The 19,546-nt window shown below is 39.5% G+C and overlaps 1 protein-coding gene across 1 annotated transcript in view; it reads left to right on the top strand.

The window, feature by feature from the left end:
- The window catches only part of nmd3 (NMD3 ribosome export adaptor), a 59,899-nt gene extending 52,106 nt beyond the window's left edge, over window positions 1-7,793 (top strand). Inside the window, exons 14-15 of the mRNA XM_059947020.1 lie at window positions 5,211-5,281; window positions 7,151-7,793. Coding sequence (XP_059803003.1) covers window positions 5,211-5,281; window positions 7,151-7,284 — 205 coding nt within the window. The 3' untranslated portion in view covers window positions 7,285-7,793. The remainder of the gene's footprint in view (window positions 1-5,210; window positions 5,282-7,150) is intronic.
- The last annotated feature ends 11,753 nt before the right edge of the window (window positions 7,794-19,546 follow it).

Here is a 19,546-nt window from a genome sequence, read left to right as displayed (position 1 = left end):
CCTTTCTCTTTCCCTCCACCTACCTTTGTATCGAATGCAATCTTGGCTGTAATTCCATCTATTCACTCACTGAGATAATTAACATGTAATGGGAAAAGTAGTGAACGGAACGTCAACCTCTGTGGAACACCGCTTGTCACTAGCAGCCAACTCTCGAAATTCTGGCATTTTGCTGGTGTCTTCTGTAGTGAAGGTGGATGCAAAATACTTATTTATTTCATCTGTCATTTCTTTGTTCCTTTTGCTACTTTCCCATGGTCATTTTCTAGCAGTCTAATGTCCACTTTTGCCTTTCTTCATGCATTCAAGTGAACTTTTGGTATTCTCTTTTGTATTGAGTAGTTTACTTTCGTATTTCATTTTCCCTTCCTTTATTGTTTTTTTAAATGCCTTCTGTTGATTTTTAAGTTTCACAGTCCTCTGGCTTCCTGTTCATTTTTTTTCAATATTAAATGTATTCTTTATTGCTTTTATGCTTTCCTTGACCTTCCTTGCCACTGTTACTTCATCCTCCCTTTATAATATTGTTGCTTCCTTGGGATGAAATGATCCTGAACCTTCTGAATTACTCACAGAATCTCCCTCAGTTACTGCTGTACTATCATCCTCCTAGTGTCCACTTCCAATCAACTTTGGCCAGCTCCTCTCTTGTGCCTGTGTCGTTACCTTCACGCAACTGTAATGTAACTCCCTGGGTCGCCTCAGGCTCGCTCAGCTCGTTCTTGTCTAGGGGGAGCAGCCTTCGGCCCCGCCAAACTGGGTAATCAGCTGGTGTGGATGCTGTGTGATGTCCCCGCCTCGCCCAAAAACAGACAGTACACCATATGCGATTAAATGAGTACAATTTATAAAGGTTACTATAACTAAGTGATTAATAACGATACAGTATATATGAAGAGAAAATTAAAGAAAAGGCGCCAAACTTATCAAAGTCCAAACCACTTCGTGCACAGCCGTTGGAGCTCAATTTCTGAAGTCTTCTGGCCACCATTCGATCCCCTCCGAACTCCTCGACTCGCAGCTCAGGACCCTCCGAACTCCTCGACTCTCCAAACAGCTCAGGACCCTCCGAGTGGTCAACTAAGCACATCTAGCTACATCCCCCCCCTCCTCGGAGAATCTCCCGGCATCGGACCCCCCTTTGGGGTCCGATCCTCGCCCAACTTACAGCATTACGTCCTCTCTCTTGACCCCCTCGCGCCGATCTGCCCAAAAGCCCGTCAACAAAAGCTTACAGACTCAGAAGAAAGAACATTAATCCCCATTTGGTTTACAAAGGAATACCATTCTCGTTATCAGTAAATTAGCATTCCTGCTAGTTAACAAAAAGAAGAAACCCTCTTTACACTAATATAATTGTATCCAATTTTAGCTTCTCCCTCTCAAGCTGCACAGTGAATTCTAATATATTATGATCATTGCTGCCTTAAGGATACCTTTACCTTAGCTCCCTAGTCAACTCTGGATCATTGCACAGCACCAAGTCTAGAATTGCCTTTTCCCTTGTGTATTTGACTACAATTCATCTTGCGATCATTCTACAAATTCTGTCTCTTGGGATCTAGTGTCTACCTGATTTTCCCAATCTGCCTGCATATTGAAGATCTCCATGACTACCTTAACCTTGTCTTTCATTCATGCCTTTTCTATCTCCTGTAATAATTTGTACACCACATCCTAGCTATTTGGAACCCTGTATATAACTCCCTCAATAATTTTCCTTATTCCACCTCCAGCAACTGGATCTTCCCCCCCCCCCCCCCCCTCAAAATTCGTCTGCAGGCCAAATGTGATATGCTGAACCCGAGGACCAGACGGGTAACAAAAGCAGCCTTCGAGGTTATGACAGATAATAATTGCCTATTCTCCTGACTATACCATCTCCAGTTACAATACATTTCTCTTCTCTCCCCCTTATTGAATTGCTCCCTGAACCACAGTGGTATGGTTGCTCATCTTTCCTACAGCCTCCACTGTTGCCCACGCAGAGTACAAATCTCAAACCTTTTTGACAAGTTTAATGGTTGAGGCTTCTGCAGCACTACCTCTTGGATCCCACTACCTGCCTCACTTTCAGCTGAACCCTCTTGGACCTGACATTCGTTAATCTTATGGGTGTAACTGCCTCTTGTAACAGTGTGTCCAGGTAACTCTTACCCCTCCCTAAAGTGTTGCAGTGTTTGAAGCTCAGATTCCAGGTTATTAGCTTTGAGCCTGAGATCCTTGAATAACTTAGAAGCAACCAAGTTGGAGATTGCAAAAACTCTGAATAGAGGCTTCAGTTGGCTGGCAATGTAATAGGAAGAAAATAGGCAATATTTTGGAAATGAGCAATTCTGGTAATGAACAGTTGAAATCTTGGTTCATACAGCATCCTGTATTAGAGACAAAGGGCCAAGAGGTAAATATAATCAATTGTAAGGGTTGAGGAATTTTGAACAGAGTTTAAAGGAAATGTAAGCAATGCAAACAGATTGCTAGAGGAACTCAGCAGACAAGGCAGCATTTATGGAAAAGAGTAAACAGTCGATATTTTGGACTGAGACCCTTCATCAGGACTGGGGAGAAAAAAAAAGTCAAAACATGAAGGTGGGGAGGAGGGGAGGAAGTAGTGCAGAGTGGTAGATGAGAGAGGGAGAAGGGTGAAGTAAAGAGCTGGGAAGTTGGTGAAAGAGATAAAAGGCTGAAGAAGGAGGGAATCTGATAGAAGAGAGTAGAAGACCATGGAAGATTGGGAGGGAGGAGGAACACCAGCGACAGGAGATGGACAGGTAAGGGGATAAGGTGAGAGGGAAGTGTAAATAGGGAAATGGTGAAAGGGGACAACTACAGGCAGTTTGAGAAGTCGATGTTTGTGCCATCAGGTTGGAGGCTACCAGGATGGAATATTAGGTGTTACTTCTCCAACCTGAGTGTGGCCTCATCATGGCAGTAGGAGAAGCCATGGACTGATATGTCAGGATGGGAATGGGAAATAGAATTGAAATGGGTGGCCACCAGGCAATCCTGCTTTTTCCTGGCGAATACAGCATAGTGCTTGGCGAAGTGGTCTCCCAATCTACCTCAGGTCTTACCGATACAGTATACAGGAGGCCACACCGGAAACACCAGATATAGTAGAGGACCCCGACCAACTCTCAGTTTAAGTGTCACCTCACCTGCAAGGACAGTTTGGGACCCAGAATGGTAGTGAGGGAGGAGGTATAGGGACAGATGTGGTATTTGTTCCACTTGCAAGGTTAAGTACCAGGAGGGATGAATGGAGAAGGGAGTCATGTTGGAAGTGACTTGTATGTTAAAGGAATTGTATTGGTCTTCATAATAATTAATTAAATAATAATAATTTGGCAATAACATGGTAATAGGGAGCTAAAGGTTGTCATTAGGGTGGAAGAACAGTGCTAGAATTGAGCCTCCTGTGGACTCTCTCCAATGAGAATAAATCTGAGATATGGGGCCCAACATTATTGACAATACTCCAAGTGTGGCCTGACTAATGTCTTATAAAGCCTCAACATTACCAACTTGTTTTTATATTCTATTCTCCTTGATGTGAATACTAACATTGCATTTGCCTTCTTTACCACAGACTCAGCCTGTAAATTAACCTTCTGGGAGTCTTGCACAAGAACTCCCAAGTCCCGCTGTACCTCTGATGTTTTGAATTTTCTTCCCATTTAGATAATAATCTGCATTATTTGTTCCTTTTACCAAAAAGCGTTATCGTACATTTCCCAACACTGTATTCCATTTTCCACTTTTTTGCCATTCTTCCAATTTGTGAAAGTCCTGCTGCAGTCACATTGCTTCAGTACTACTACCCCTCCAGCTATCTTCATATTATCTGCAAACTTTGCCACATATCCTTCAGATCCATTATCTAAATCATTGACAAAAGATGTGACCCTTGAGGTCACTGGCAACCAACCAGAAAAGGCCCCCATTATTCCCACTCACTGCCTCCTGCCCGTCAGCCATTCCTAATTTCATGCCAGTATCTTTCCTCTTATGCCATGGGATTTTATCTTGTTAAGCAGCCTCATGTGTGGCTAGCACCTTATCAAATGTATTTTGAAAATCGAGTAAATTACATCCTCTGTGTCTCCCTTGTCCACCCTGCTTGTTAACTTCCTCGAAGAACTCTCATCGATTTGTCAGGCAAGATTTCCCTTTACAGAAGCCATGCTGACTTTGATTTATTTTATCATTAGTCTCCAAGTACCCTGAAACCTCATAATTAATAATGGATGCCAAAACTTTTCCAACTGCTGATGTTAGACTAACTGGCCTATAATTCCCTTTCTTTTGCTTTCCTCCCTTCTTAAAGAGTGGAGTGACATTTGTAATTTGTAATCAAGTGATTCTTGAAAGATCATGACCAATGTATACATTATCTCTTCAGCAATCTCCTTCAGGGCTCTGGGATGTAGTCCATCTGTCCCAGGTGACTAATCCACCTTAAGACCTTTTGAGTTTGCCTAGCACTGTTTCCTTCGTAACAGCAATGATACTCACTCCTGTTCCCTAACACTCACAGACCTCTGGTCCACTGCTGGTGTCTTCCACAGAGAAGACTAATGCAAAATACTCATTAAGTTCACCTACCATTTCTTTGTCTCTAGTTACTACCTCAAATGGTAATAAATTGTGGAACATCTTCCCCCAAAATCTTTGAAACTAAGTGATAAATATTTGCTATATTTTGAGATTTAAGGTGCAGATATGAGGAAAGCAGGTTGATACAGATTGGCATGTTTCAATTGAGCGACCTCTGGCTCTTGTGATGCAACAATATAATGAGTTACTGAAGCCAAGTGTAGACCACAAAGGGGCAACAAATTGTTTCTTCTTTAAACAAAATAGGATAGCTCTAATCAATATTGGGATTGTTCCATATTATCAGATTTATGCAATTCATTTTCAGAAATTGCCAGTGTGGGATGGGCTCCTAACTGCTGTATTATTAATGTGGTGCTGTAATGTAAGATCCTGTCCATCTGTATGCTTGTTGTTTGAACATCCTTCATTTTCCTCAAGCATCACAACTAGATTTGATCTTAAATTGATAAGCCAATTTTCTTTTGCTGAAGTGTGCTAAAACATAGCTGTGAGTATGCTGAAAAGGTTGAGAAAGGCTGTAGTGGAAAAACTCAAATTACTCTTGATCCATGTAATCTATATATAATAACAAAGATTTCTGTACATTCTAGACAATACTTAGAATTTCTTGAAGACCTTGAAGATGATGCTATCATCAGAAAAAATATCAATATTTATCGGGGTAAGTTCCACATTGAGGTTGCTGCTTTATGTGACACGAGAGACAATTATTTTCTTTGTTTTTTTTCCCTCCATCCATACCTGGAATCTTTGACTGAAATCTGTTAAATCTCTTAATCTCATGGTAAAATACATAATTTTTTGACTGAATTCAATGTACTTATTGTACTTATGCAATTTCATGCACCTGTTTGAGGGGTGGTAAGAAATGCTGTTCATTGACATTCATTTTCATTCCTGCTATATGTTCAATTTAGTATAGTTATGAAATCAAAACTGGTTTAGCGCTAAAGTTGTTTTTTTGACCCGTAGAATGCTTGTAAGCAGTAATATTTTAATCCCCCACCAAGATGGCATCGGAGTGTCGTCCGGTGCTCATCTCTTTTGGATTGGAAATATTATTATTTGTATTGCAAGTCTGCAGTGCATTGAAAAAGGTAATTGGTTTTAGGTGCTGTGGACTCGGGTCAGGTGCACCTGCTTCTGAATCTTGTAGTGAAATCTGATGAGCTGAAGCATTGTTGGTCATAGTAGTAGAGCATGGAAACATGCTGACCAAGGTGCCAGTCGATGCTAATTTGATATTCCTGCATTTATCCTACATCTCTCTAACCTTTCCAATCCACATACCTGTCCAAATGATTTTTAAATGCTGTTATTGTACTTGCCTGCACCATCTCTTCTGACAGCTCAATCCATGTTCTCCATTCTCTTTACAGAAAATCTTTCTTTTCATTTTGTCTTTAAATACTTCACTTCTCACCTTAAACCCATGACTTCAATTTTTAGATGGGAAAAAGACTATAACTGTTCTCCCCTACCTATGCTCCTCATAATTTTATAAACATCTATAAGGTCATCCCTCAGCCTCCACCTAAGTTGGAAAAATCCCAGCCTATCCAATCTATCTTTGTAACTAAAGCCATCTGTTCCAGTGACATCTTGGTGAATTTCTTCTAGACTCTTTCTAATACTACCGCACCCTTTCCACAGTGTGCATCGGATATTTCAAGTGTGCCCTAACCTTGCCTTGAACATCTGCAGCATGATATCCCAGATCTTGCACTCAGCACCCTGGCAGGCAAAGGCATGCAAACTTGTATTCTGGCTTGTATACCACCAGCTACTGATCGACCTAACTCTGCAGGTTATCAGTCACACACACAGCTTCTTTGGAAACACAGAAGATTCTGCAGAAGCTGGAAAGCCAGAGCAACACGCAATGCATGCATGCGCGCATGCACGCAGACACACCCACCCACCCCCTTTCCAATAATTTTATTTTATTTTAGTGTTGGTGGGGTGGGAACAAACCTGGTTGCATGTAACCTCTGCACAGTAATCAGACGCATTGTTTCTTAAGATCACAGGTTGCCAGTTACACCATAGGGCACCTAAGAGGATTGCTTTAGAAAAGCAATCACATATATGGAAACTTGTGAAACAAAACTGTTTCAAGCTCATTGAAACTAGACGTTGAACTTGGGATATCCGGATTCTGTTTCAGTGTAATTAGGCAAGGGAAGACTGTAAATAAATGTTCATTTTAAGTGGTCCTCCTCAAAGGCATTCATTACAGTATTGTGGAGATATGTTTACTGTATCCAGTGATTTGTGCATTTTCTGACTGCGGACGAAATTGACTTATGGATATTTGTGAAAATATTTTTAATCCAGGATGGCCTGCATTTGTAAAAGGTTTTGTTATTTAAGCCAAAAGAATCTCATTGATTCTTGTAAATTATTTGACATTGTATTTGTTCAATATTCAAAACTGTTCCATTTGAAACATCATTATACTGAATTTCAGTTAATAGAAATTACACAAATGTATCTGATTATAGTAAATACAAGTAATTTTTATTCACAGATTCCTCAAAAGTTCCAGTTGAAAGTGACACTGATGATGATGGTGCTCCCCGGATCAGTCTAGCCGAGATGTTAGAAGACCTTCATATTTCTGTTGATGCAACAGGTGGTGAGGGTGCAGCAATGATGGACTAAAGAAAAACGTGAAATTAAACTATTGAATTCATTGTGTTGGTAACGTGAGACAGTGTTCAATCTAGCTTGATGTGAAAGAGGAAATCACTATGTAAATATTTCTATTTTACTTAGTCTCGCCGGCACAGAGATTCCTATTTTCAAGCTAATATATAAGGTTTGAATTCGTAGCAGTTGAGGAAATTATCTAATTTTCAGCAGATATTCTACAAGTTAAGGAACTTGATAACAGATTGGAGGTATGAAGTTTTTTTATGAATCTGTGGAGCTTTGTGTCTGGTGGCATTTTAAGACAATTTCAGAATCCTGATTACTGATTGTTATCACTTAAGGTTAGGCTTAAGCTTGGTTTTTTTCAGGAATTTTTTTGTTTGAATTTGAGATTCTAGATATGATAGCTAAAAATATTTCTTGTTAACTATGCAATATTGAAATAATACAAATAGGTGGAAAATATCTAATCCATAATGACATTATATTCTCAATAAACTTTCGTTTTTTTAAATTAATTTTTTATGCGTTTCTACAAAATGAATACAAAAAAAATCAACAAAATGAAGATTAATACAGTGCAAAACAAAATTATCTAATATATAATTCATAACAATAAGGAAAAAGCACCCAAAATAAAATCATATAAAGTTAGTATCCTCCCCACCCTCCCACTACAGAACTCCAGGCCAAACATTACAATGCGTAAGAGAAAAATTAATCGGAACGTTCGACCCCACAGAGCTGTAAATATATACAAAAAAAGTATAATGCCTACTACCAAAACTATAATGTAGTTCCCATCAAAAAGAAACCTTAAAACTTACAGGAAAAAAAGCTGAAATAAGGGATTATGGTACAGAAAAAATGGACCACTCGTGGATACCAAAATTCGTGGATGCTCAAGTCCCTTATTCAACCTGTCTCAATGTGGTGGACCTTTTTAACCTGTCTCAGTGCGGTGGACATTAGGACCCGGCGGCAGAGATCTGAATCCGCAGTGTTTCTGTTCATGAAAATAAAGTGGAAATAATAAAGCGATCGGAAAGAGGTGAAATGCCACCGGTCATTGGAAAAGTGTTAGGCTACGTCGGTCAACAATCGGAATAATTTTAAAGGATAAAGTGAGAAAGGCTCTGCCCCGATGAAAGCTACAATTATTACTAAGCAATGCAGTGGTTTAATTATTGGGTTTTGGGGTTTTGGGTTTTTGATCCTCCACATCAACCAGGCACGTTAGAAAGCGCACTCGGGAGCGGTCTGTCCTGAGTCCCAAGAATTTCCGTTGCCGAGCCTGACACTGAAACATACGTTTTTAAGTGTTTTATATGCATAGAAAGGTAAAATATCTACTAAGACAAATGTTTGACTAACTGACGCTAAATAATACGGGATGTACCAGTTCCAACTTCTTTAGTAAGAGAACTTCCGATTTTTTTAAGATCCAGATAACCCACACACATCCTCCCATATACTTTAAATCATCTCTAGATTACTTATAATACCTAATACAATGTAAATGCTATGTAAAATAGTTGTTATACTGCATTGTTTAGGGAAGAATGATAAGGAAAAAAAAGCCTGCACATGCTCGAACAACAAGTGCTGGAAGAGCACGTCCAGGTTTTTGCGATTCACGGTTGGTTGAATTTGCGGATAAGGAGGGCCGACTGTAATTAAGTTTTCTTAAACAATGGCATTTCTTTATTTTCTTGTGCTGATCTAGGCAAATTTGATCTTTTTAGACACTTTTCAAGTAGGGTCTCTGTAATGCAGGATATCCAAAAGCCTGTGTCTGCCTGAAAATGTAAATAACAGTGAGGCAGACCAGATTTTATTTTCTTCACGTAACCTTGGAAAAAGTAAATGCTGTCCATGAAGTTCAAGGTGTAAATATCGGCTTCCCTTATGCAACTGGAACTGTCATGGAATCTTTTGCATCTATCAGAAAAGGACATCCGGGACATGCCCTCTTCTCATTGCTACCATCAGGAAGGAGATGCAGGTGCCTGACAGCTCATACTCAATATTTCAGGAACAACTTCTTTTCCTCTGCCATCAGTTTATGAATGAATGAACAGTACCTTGCTATTACTATTTTGAATTATTTATTTATTGTAACTTCTTGTAATTTTTTACATCTTGCAAAGTACTGCTGCCACATAATGACTTTCAGGACATACACTCTGTGGCTACTTTATGAGATACCTCCTGTACCTAATAAAGTGGCCACTGAGTGTATGTTTGTGGTTGTCTACTGTAGCCCATCCACTTCAAGATTCAACATGTCGTGCATTCAGACATGCTCATCTGCACACTACTGCATGGTTATTTGAGTTACTGTTGCCTTTTTAACAGCTTGAACCAGTCTGGCTATTCTCTTCTGACCTCTCATTAACAAGATGTTTGCAGCCACAGAGCTGAGCTCACTGGATGATTTTTTTTTTGCTTTTTGCACCATTTTCTGTAAAGCAGAAATGTGTATGGGGAAATCACAGGAGATCAGCATTTTCAGAGATGCTTAAACCAGCCTGTCATAACTCTAACACTCATTTCACGGTCTGTCACTGAGATCACATTTCTTCCTCATTCTGATGTTTGGCCTGAAGAAAACAAAACCTCTTAATCATCCATTGAATTGCTGCTGCATGATTGGCTGATTAGATATTTACATTAACAAGCAGGTGTTTCTAATAAAGTGGCCACTGAGTATATATCAGTGATAATAAATCTAATTCTGAAAATTTAATGCCTTTTGTAAATGGTATTACCTGCACTATAGTTAAATGCACTGTCTCTGAGATGCCATATTATTTCTTGTTAAAATTTCTGTAATGTGTATGAACATACTGGAATACTCTGTTAAAACATACAGGCATGCTGGGTGCAATTTAAACAAGTGCCACTCTTCATAAAGTCAGAATTAGAAAGGCTCACTTATGGTGGAAGGTCATTGAGAAGGCACTTTGGGCTTAGTCATTCTCCAGGAATGGAGAATTGTATTTTTTTGTAGTAATGTCCTGGCAGAGATTGTTTGTTTAAATAATCATAGCCGTCTTCCTTTGGATATATGCAACTATAGAAAATTTAAAGTTTTATCTTTTTCTTTGATGTCATCTTTATTAGCAAGGTTATTTTTCATATTTTCATCCATGATCCATCCATCAGATCTGTTACCCCACTTTCCTGTAACCTTATCCCCCTCACATACCCATCCTCTCCTGCCTCACCTATGCTATAGGCAATTACAGTAACTAATTAAGTTTGTTCAACTACCATTCAACCAAAAGAATACCAGTGAATGCAGCCAAATGGAACAGAGTTCCTCTGGGGCCAAGTGAAAAACACAATACCAACAATCATACACAACACAAGGTACATATAGCACATAAGATAGCAGGTAAACATTCAGCCACACAAAGAATATATAGCGCAAGTCCCTGAGTGACATGTCCTGTGAATTGATGGTGCATGGGTATTATCGGCAAGGAAAAGCAGTGCTCAGCAGTCCACAGATGAACGGATGCACGCACACAATCCAGCTTGTCATTCCACTGGATGACAGCTAGCCCCCGAATCAGTATGGACGCCGTGCTTCACTGCCTCTGGCAATTTCTCTTCTGGACTGCGGCAACAGGCAAGCCCACGGCTTGAGGCCTTGTCTTCGCTACAACTGAGGCTACACGGCTCCCCAACCATCTAACCAATGAACAAGGGAAATGGACTTGCAGTATTTCACATTACCAATGTCCAATAGGGTCTTGCGATCGCAAGAGAAACATCTAAGGCAGACAATTGCTGTTGGACTGTATGCCATCTTTGCACACAGACTGCCTTCCTGTCAGCAGGCAGCAACACAGTCTAGCGCCTCTGCCAACAAGCACCTCACTGATGGAGTAGACCTGCAGTTCTTGAAGTTCTTAATGTCCTGCATTGTCTTGTGATTGTTTAAAAAAAGCATAAAAAAGCCAAAAACACCTTTGTTTGGCCCCAGGAGAGGCCAATGCATTCCAGCGTTCTGCCATATTACCAAAAGATCCATCTATCAGTGCATCTTTGTGACAAGGGAGGAAACTGGAGGAGCCTGAGGAAATCCATGCAGAATTGGAGAATGTTTCAATTGACATGGATAGAACCTGAGGTCAGGATTAAATGTGGGCCTACTGGTGCAGTTTGCCTGCAGCACAGATTGCTGTGCAGCTGTTTCTAATTCCTCCTGAAATGACTTACTGCAGTTAAAAGTCAATGTGTATAAGCCAAACTGAGGTAAGTTTCTTTCCATGAAAATGAATGAACCAGATAGAATAATCCAATAGGTTTGTGGTTACTGTGAAACAATATTACCTCCTCATTCCACATTTATTTAAAAATGTCAATAAATATTTGCTTTCCTCACTGAAGTGCAGTTTCCACCTTCTTGGCCATTTCATTAGTGATCAGGACTCTTCTGAAGAATTATGCATTCTTTCAATTTGCCTCTATAGCATCAGTAAATAACAGATCTGATAAAACATCATAAGCATGTGCTGAGAATGATAGGAAACTTTGTGTTGACTCATGTAGCAGATAACTCCTGGATATTACTTCAATCCAGACAAAACTCATTAAATCTTTCAATTCGTCAACTGTTTCTTTTTGTGCTGCCAGGTCTAGCTTCAGGTCTTTGTACAATGGTGAATATTTTTACTTACTTTGAAAATGCCAACCTAATGCAAAAATCTGAATTTGAATTAGTTTAGAGTAAGAGATACCAAATTGTATCCTCCAGTGATTATCATTTAAAATCTGATGCTCATACTTTGGATTTTTCCACATTAATGCTTGACTGAATATGCATAATTCCTGGAGGAACTTAGGATAGACATGGTTAAGAAATATTAATGTCATAGTCAAGTATCCATTGTTAAAACAATGTCCTGGTCATGTTTCATGCAGTCAGGGACTGAAGCTGCATTTTAAAAATTAATCTGAGTGCTTTGGACAAGTAGTTTGAGTTCCTGCCAGATGATGCTAGAGTGGAAGGTGGTGTGAGCCAACAATGACATCATTTCATCAGATGTGCAGGAGAACATTGAAAGGTGTGGCCTTTATACTTATCAATTGCAGGTTATTTAATTTGCAGAGTATGCCCCCTCCTGGATATCCATGCCTTCATTCTTAGAGCATTTTACAATATATGGTATATTGAATCTAGTATGTAATATATCACTCTTACATAGCAACAGTGCACCTGTTTGTTGCATTATGGTATTCTTATGTTCACATGGTAGTCGGTAAAATTTGTATGTAAACATTTTAAATATTTAATTAAATGTTTTTCTGCAGCTGTGCAGAATGTGCTAGATAAACATATTTGGGTGTCAAGAGGTGAAGAGGGTTTGGATATACAGGACAAAATCCAGAACACCAGCAGCCTACCATTGTCCTCCTCCTCAGCATAAATTTCTCGTCAGTCCCCTGAGTTTGCTAGTTTATGAGTTCAAAGTGCTGATGCTCAATACCCCACCCGTAAAGAAGAGGGCTGTTGAAATACAGAGGGACATTCACAAAATGCTGGAGGAGTTCAGCAGGTCAGGCAACATCTATGAAACAGTCAATGTTTCAGGCCGAGACTTTTCATCAGGACTGAAAAGGAAGGGGAAAGAATGCTCTGAGTCCTCTGCTGCTCTCCAATTCTTCAATGATATGCTCACCAGACTTGCTTCCAGATCCATGTGCCCCTCCTAGGAATGTCTGCCACCATCCTGTGCCACATGGCTTCCAGCCACATTTCCAGACCTCCCAGTTTGGGCTCAGTGAGGATCCCAGGTACCTGCTTCTGACTGTTCACCTGCTGCTTTACCTTCTGGATACTTCTCTCCTTTTTCAGTCCTGTTAAGTGTCTCTGCCCAAAATATTGATTGTTTATTCCCCTCCATGGATGCTGCCTGACTTGCTGAGTTCCTTCAGCATTTTGTGTGTGCTGCTCTGGATTTCCACCATCTACAGACTCTTGTGTTGTTGAGCTATAGAGCATATCCTTGGTAAAATAGAAATAATCCTTAGGATATTCTAAAAGGAATTAGGTGGGAAATTGTGGGCATTTCAAAGCTGAAATTAAGTGTATAATCTAAGTACATATATGTCACCATATACAACCCTTAGATTCATTTTCTTATAAGGAATCATTGTAAATACAAGAAACCCAATAGAATCAATGAAAGACTGCACCCACCAGGACAATGTGAGGATTGGCTCTTGGACTTACAGTTTTCTCTTTCTGGTCAGCAGTCATCTGTTTGGTCTTGCTGACATTGAGTGAGAGGTTGTTGTGGCAACACTTAGCCAGATTTTCAGTCTCCCTCTATATGTGGATTTGTCACCAGCTTGATTCAGCCAATGGTGTTTGGTATTCAGTGGTGTTGTCAGCAAATGTAAAGATGACATTGGAAATGTACTTAGCCACTCAGTCATAAGAGTAAACCAAGTACAGCAGGGAGAGTACATCCCTGTTGCATACCTGAGGTGAAGGAAATTGTGGAGGAGATGTTGCTAATCCAAACTGGGGCCTGCAAGTGAACAAACTAAGGATCCAATTGCACAAGGAGGTATTGAGCCCTAGGGCTTGAAGCATTTTGATTAGTTTTGACAATAAGATGGCATTGAATGCCAAGCTGTAGACAAAGAAGAGCAAAGATGTCTGCATCTTTGCTATCCACATGTTCTAGGGTTGAATGAAGAACCAATGAAATGGCAACTTCTGTTGAACAGTTGTGATGGTCGGCAAATTGAAGTGGATCCAAGTTATTTCTCAGGCAGGAGTTGATGTTTCATCAGTAACCTCTTGAAGCACTTCATCACAGTGGATGCAAGTGAATGTAAGTGCTACTGGACAATAGTCATTAGGCAGGTTACCACTTTCTTCTTTGGCACTGGTATAATTGAAGCCTGCTTGAAGCAGGTGGATACCTCACATTGCCAAACTGAGAGGTTAACACTCAAGCCAGTTGATCTACACAGATCTTTGCTGCTTGACTAGTTACCCTATCTCGGCCGAATGCTTTCCGTGGGTTCACCCTCCTGAAGGATGGCCTCACTTTGGCCTCAGATACTGAAATCATGGTGTATCGGGCTGTGGGAGTTTGTAAGGGGGTCTCCAAGTTTTGATGGTCAAAGTGAGCATAAACAGCATCAAGCTCATCTGGGGTGAAGCCCTGTTGTCACCTATGATGCTTGGTTTCACTTTGTATTATGTGATTGCATTCAAGACCTGCTACAGCTGTCAAGCATCCTTCAGTGATTCAAATTTGGTCAGGAATTGCCACTTTGCACATGGCTTTCCGGTGATTGTATCTGTGCTTGTTATATTTAACCCTGTCGCTAGACCTGAATGCCTCTGATCTGGCTTTCAGCAGATTGTGGATCTCATGGTTCCTCTAGGGCTTCTGGTTAGGGAAGTCTCTGAATGACTTTGTGGGGCATAGTTGTCAACAACTGCTTTCATTAAGTCTGTTACAACTGTGGTGTATTTATTCAGGTCCTCTGAGTCCTTGAACATAGCACAGTTTACCGACTCAAGGAGTTCCATAGCCACTCCTCAGCCTACCGCAACCAGCTGTTTGTTGTCCTTATCTCTGGAGCCTCTACCTCTATGCAAGTCGGAGGAGGACAGCTAAGTGATCAGATATCTGTAAATGTGGTGTAAGGATGGAATGGTAATCATTCCTAATCATAGTGTAACAGTGGTCAAGTTTATTGGAACCCCTGGTGCTGCAAGTGACAGGTTGATGATAATTGGGCAGAGGTTTCTTCAAACACCCTGATTGAAGTCCCTGAGAATGATTTGAAAGGCATCTGGGTAGTCTTTTCTTGTTTGCTAATTGCGGCACTCAGTACATCAAGTGCTTGCTTAACCATCTGATGCATTTGGGATCTTGGTCGATAGCAATATCGATACCATCATCAGATGTTCCAGCTCAGGGAAGCGAGAGTGTAGTGCAGCTGTATCCAAACACCATGAAGAGTTTAGCATGAAACAGATCCCACCTTTTGCCCTCTCTGAATCAGCAATCTAGTTGGACTTTCCAATGTCTCTGGAGTGTCCAGAATGAGCCAGGTCTTCATGAAACATAGGACACAACAATTCCTCATTTCCCTCTGATACAGCAATCTTGCTCTTAGGTCCTCAATATTGTTCTCCAGCAACTGTGCATTTGCTCACAAGACGCTGGATAGAGGAAGTTTCGTGCCTCTTTGTTTCAGTCTGGTTTGGAGTTCTCTCCTTCCTCTCTTTCAGCCATGGTGATGTACCTCATCCACTTAAAGCATGTTTGAGAGTTAAGTCCACTAAGTCCTTCAAGATCGTGAAAATGCTAGTTTATTAAGATGGTTCAAAAGTATGTTGCTTGACGGGAAATTACTGGCTGCAGACTGCAGTAAACGTAATTCAGAAGTATATTTTGAAGTTTGTTAGCAGCCGAGGTTCACCAGTGCCATCTGTCCATTGTTGGGTAATTGATTCCTTTTTCAGTTTCAGCATTCATTTGAAACTCTGATTAGGAATATCATCTGTAAGCCTATCGTTGTGGAAGAGGATATGTAGAAAGATGGGTGCTGCATTGTTTTTTGGTATACAGAAGCTATTTTTGACTACAGTAAAAACAGAATGCTATATGTATTTTGCAGAATTATCACCTTTGGCTTTGTTTTAAATAATATGTATTCTAAGCGAATACATTCATCTATTACTTTCTTTTTGGCTGCTCCATTTATTTGTTCATGTTTTTAAAAACAAGGTGCAGTAGGTGAATGCTGGAAAATGGGCATGAATGTCGCTTGACTGAAACTTCCCATTTTACACCACAAGTGAATTTCATGGGGATGAAAAACAATTTAAGAATAGTTTGGAAAGTTTTTGTTCAAAATTATAAAACTAACAGAATTACCAAAAAAGAAATGAATGTTAAACATTGTATATGCAAAAGCTGATGTTATTTTCTGTGGCTTATAATTACAACCATTTGATATGAGTATATTTCACCTTCCAGTCTTGCAATAGAACTTAATTTCTTGGCATAGAGTGTGATATAGTTAGAGATATTGGAACACCTAACTTTTGTAGCAGAACTTGGATATGCACGATACTGTACAATTGAGACCTTTATAGAATGGAGTTCTGAAGGAGAAGGAGAAAAAATCAGAACATCAATAGTTGCCAGGTGACAGATACAGATTTACACCATGTGCTCCTGGTAATCAGACCTGTATTACGCATTACTGGGGTGGAATCTCTTATCATTGATCAATATAATGCTGTCCGTAGGATGTTGCACAATGATGTTTACAATAAATGATGGCTTAGCTGGAAAGGACAGCAATCCATACAACCACTAGCTATTAACCTGCTGTTAAACACAGGGAATTTGGTAATTAAAAAAAAAATCAATTTGGGCTCATTCACTAGTTTAATGTAAGCACAAGCATCAGACCACTTACTTTTTTCTTAACCATAATAGCTGAAAGTACTGGAGGCAAAGAAGTTGATGCTCAATAATCTTTGCCTGAACCATGCAGTGGGATGCCAACTGTGGCAGTGGATATCATGTCATTTGAAGGAGGTAACAGATGTCTCTGATTGCCTTCATTAACCAGAGCTTCTCTCAACATGTTTACCACAGCACTGCATTTACTTGCTGCCCAGATAATGATTTCTCTAAGCTTTCTTCCTCTGTGGATGTATTACAGCTCTGCCTGCTTTTTTAAAAATCATAAACCTTCAAGCTAGAACTAAATTATGAAAAGGGTATCAGTTTTTAGAAACAGGCTTTTTTAGTGCCTCAATATTCATAAAGGTTAACCAACCACCTAACAAATGGCAAAAGGAGTGATTCTGTAGCCAAAATTGGTGACATTATTTTGCAATGATTTGGTGGAGAAGAGGTGAAGATGCTTTTTAGTAATACTGAAAATGTTTGATTTGTGACTGGATTAAAAGCTGATCAAGTAAGTTTTTGATGCATGATCAAGGTTTCACCTGACTTTATGTAGCCAGTCTTTGTCAGGATAGTAAGCAAATTAAATTCAAGTGCAACACACAGAAAATGCTGGAGGAACTTAGCAGGTCAAGCAGCATCAATGGAGATGAATAAGCAGTCAGTGTTTTGGGCCGAGACTCTCTTAGCTTGTACAAATTCAAGTGGACAGTATTTACAATGAACTAAAATGGAGAATGCCAAAGAATCATAGAATGGTTAAGGCACAGAAGTTAGTTATTTGCTTATATCCGTGACAACTCCATACCAGACTGACTTTCTATCAGGGCAACTCCAACTTCTGGTTCTCTGTTGATAACCTTTCAAATTCTTCTTTGTATGCTCATCCAAATTTCTTTTGAAGACCACAATGGAACCTGCCTCTGTCACATCTACAGGCAGACCAGCCTTGATTCCAACAAATTTTCCGAAAACAAAAAGCTTTAACTGGTTTCACTTTCAACTTTTGACAGTGGAAGGAGACTGGGATTCAGTGTTTAGATTAAGATGTTTCTTCTTCAGCATTTTCATGGGGCTAGGCTCGACTGTTTCCTTGCAATATTTGTCAAATAGGAGGTTGCCCAATATTAACTGGGATTCAGAAGAATGCAAGGAACTTTCATAATCCTAACACTGTCAGCCTGATTAAATGTAGAAAGGATGCTTCCCAGTGGCTGGAGAGTCCACTAACAGTGATAACAGCATCAGGTTGATGGATAGCCTGAGAGGTGCAGAGAAAGTTTTTCTCTGGAAGGTGAATGTGTGGAATTCATTGCCACAGAAGGAAGTGGAAGTCAAGTCATTAAATACATTGAAGAAAGGGAAGGGAGTATTCCTTAATGCCAGCGGGATCAGTGGATATGTGATAAAGAAGAGAGCAGGGTGCTGAGGTGGACGATCAGCCATGATAGTGTTGAATGGTGGAATTATGCTGAATAACCTACTCTTACTCCTATCCTCCTTGTCTTTCGGACCTCAATATCATTTTAGGATAACAAAAATGCTTTAGCAGTCTTTTCTCATAATTCAAGCTTCCCAAGCGCTAAGAATTTGTTTAGTTATTCTTCCTTTATACAGAATTTTTTTAAATCAGCCATTAGAGCTAGATGCCAGTGTTATTGTGTAGCCTGAACAAATCAATGTAATGTTTGATTAAATTTTGTTCTTTTTTCTATGCAGTTAGTCATCAATTGTTCTTTTTTCTTTCGCTGCTGTTGTGATTTGGTTGGAGTATGTAATTCTATATACATTCACAAAGGAGACCTGCTGCTGGCTATCATTTATGTAACCTACTCTCAATGTGCTCATATTTCAATTGTTGCTCTGTTCACTTTCGTATTCTGTTTCACAATCTATAATTTCTGAGCTTCCTCCTTTGACTTTGGAATCGTTCATAACTTGATATCATTTACCAATATGAATTGTTCTTTGATGTTTATGATTCCAAGTTATATTGTAGAAGTAAGAAATCTTATTTCCTGAGAGTAATACCAGGCTCTTAATAGAGAATACAACTGGAGTAATATCAAGTTAATTCTTCTAGAATTCTATTGGCTACCGGAAACCAACTGGAACAGTTCCCACTGTATTTTAAATCATTTTGTTATTAAGTTACAACTTTCTCTACCTTTATTAGCACTCGTCAAGTATTTTAGTGGAATATCCACACTTGAAAGTAAGATATAATATTTGACATTGTCGTCTTCTGCTGATTAGCCTCTCTGAAAAAGAAAAGTACATGTGTAGTTTAAGTGATTTCTAAATGGATTCACATACTAACAACTAGATAGGTACCAGGACTCTAAAAGTTATAAGAAACAAATACACTATTGTGGTCCAGTTTAAATATTCTAAATAACATTATTTTAGATTGTTATACAGGTTTTTAACAAACTGGATGTCACCAGTACTGAAAGAAACATCTTGAGAGTTACCAATAACAGGAAAATTTCATGGTCCTTTTATCAAAATGAGTGACTTTGCTGTTCCTGCAAGGCTTCTCCAGTTATTCTGGTCAATTTTATTTGCATGTCGACAATCAGCTTTGTGCAGTTGCATAGTGTAAATCAAGCCCATCCTGATTCAGCAGTGTTTCACAATTACTGAAAAAATATGCAATTTTAGTTAATTGCCTTGATTGATAAGAACATTTCCTATCAGTTGATGTGAATGTAATCAACCCAGAAAATTCAAATGAATTTAATGACATATTTTCAAAAACAAAGAGGGGCCTGTTGGATCAGTTATATGGAGAGCTCAAG

This window comes from Hypanus sabinus, chromosome 2, assembly GCF_030144855.1.
Source record: "Hypanus sabinus isolate sHypSab1 chromosome 2, sHypSab1.hap1, whole genome shotgun sequence".
Lineage (NCBI taxonomy): Eukaryota > Metazoa > Chordata > Chondrichthyes > Myliobatiformes > Dasyatidae > Hypanus > Hypanus sabinus.
The sequence above is the reverse complement of the archived record's forward strand: the minus strand, read 5'-3'. Positions and strand labels throughout refer to the sequence as shown.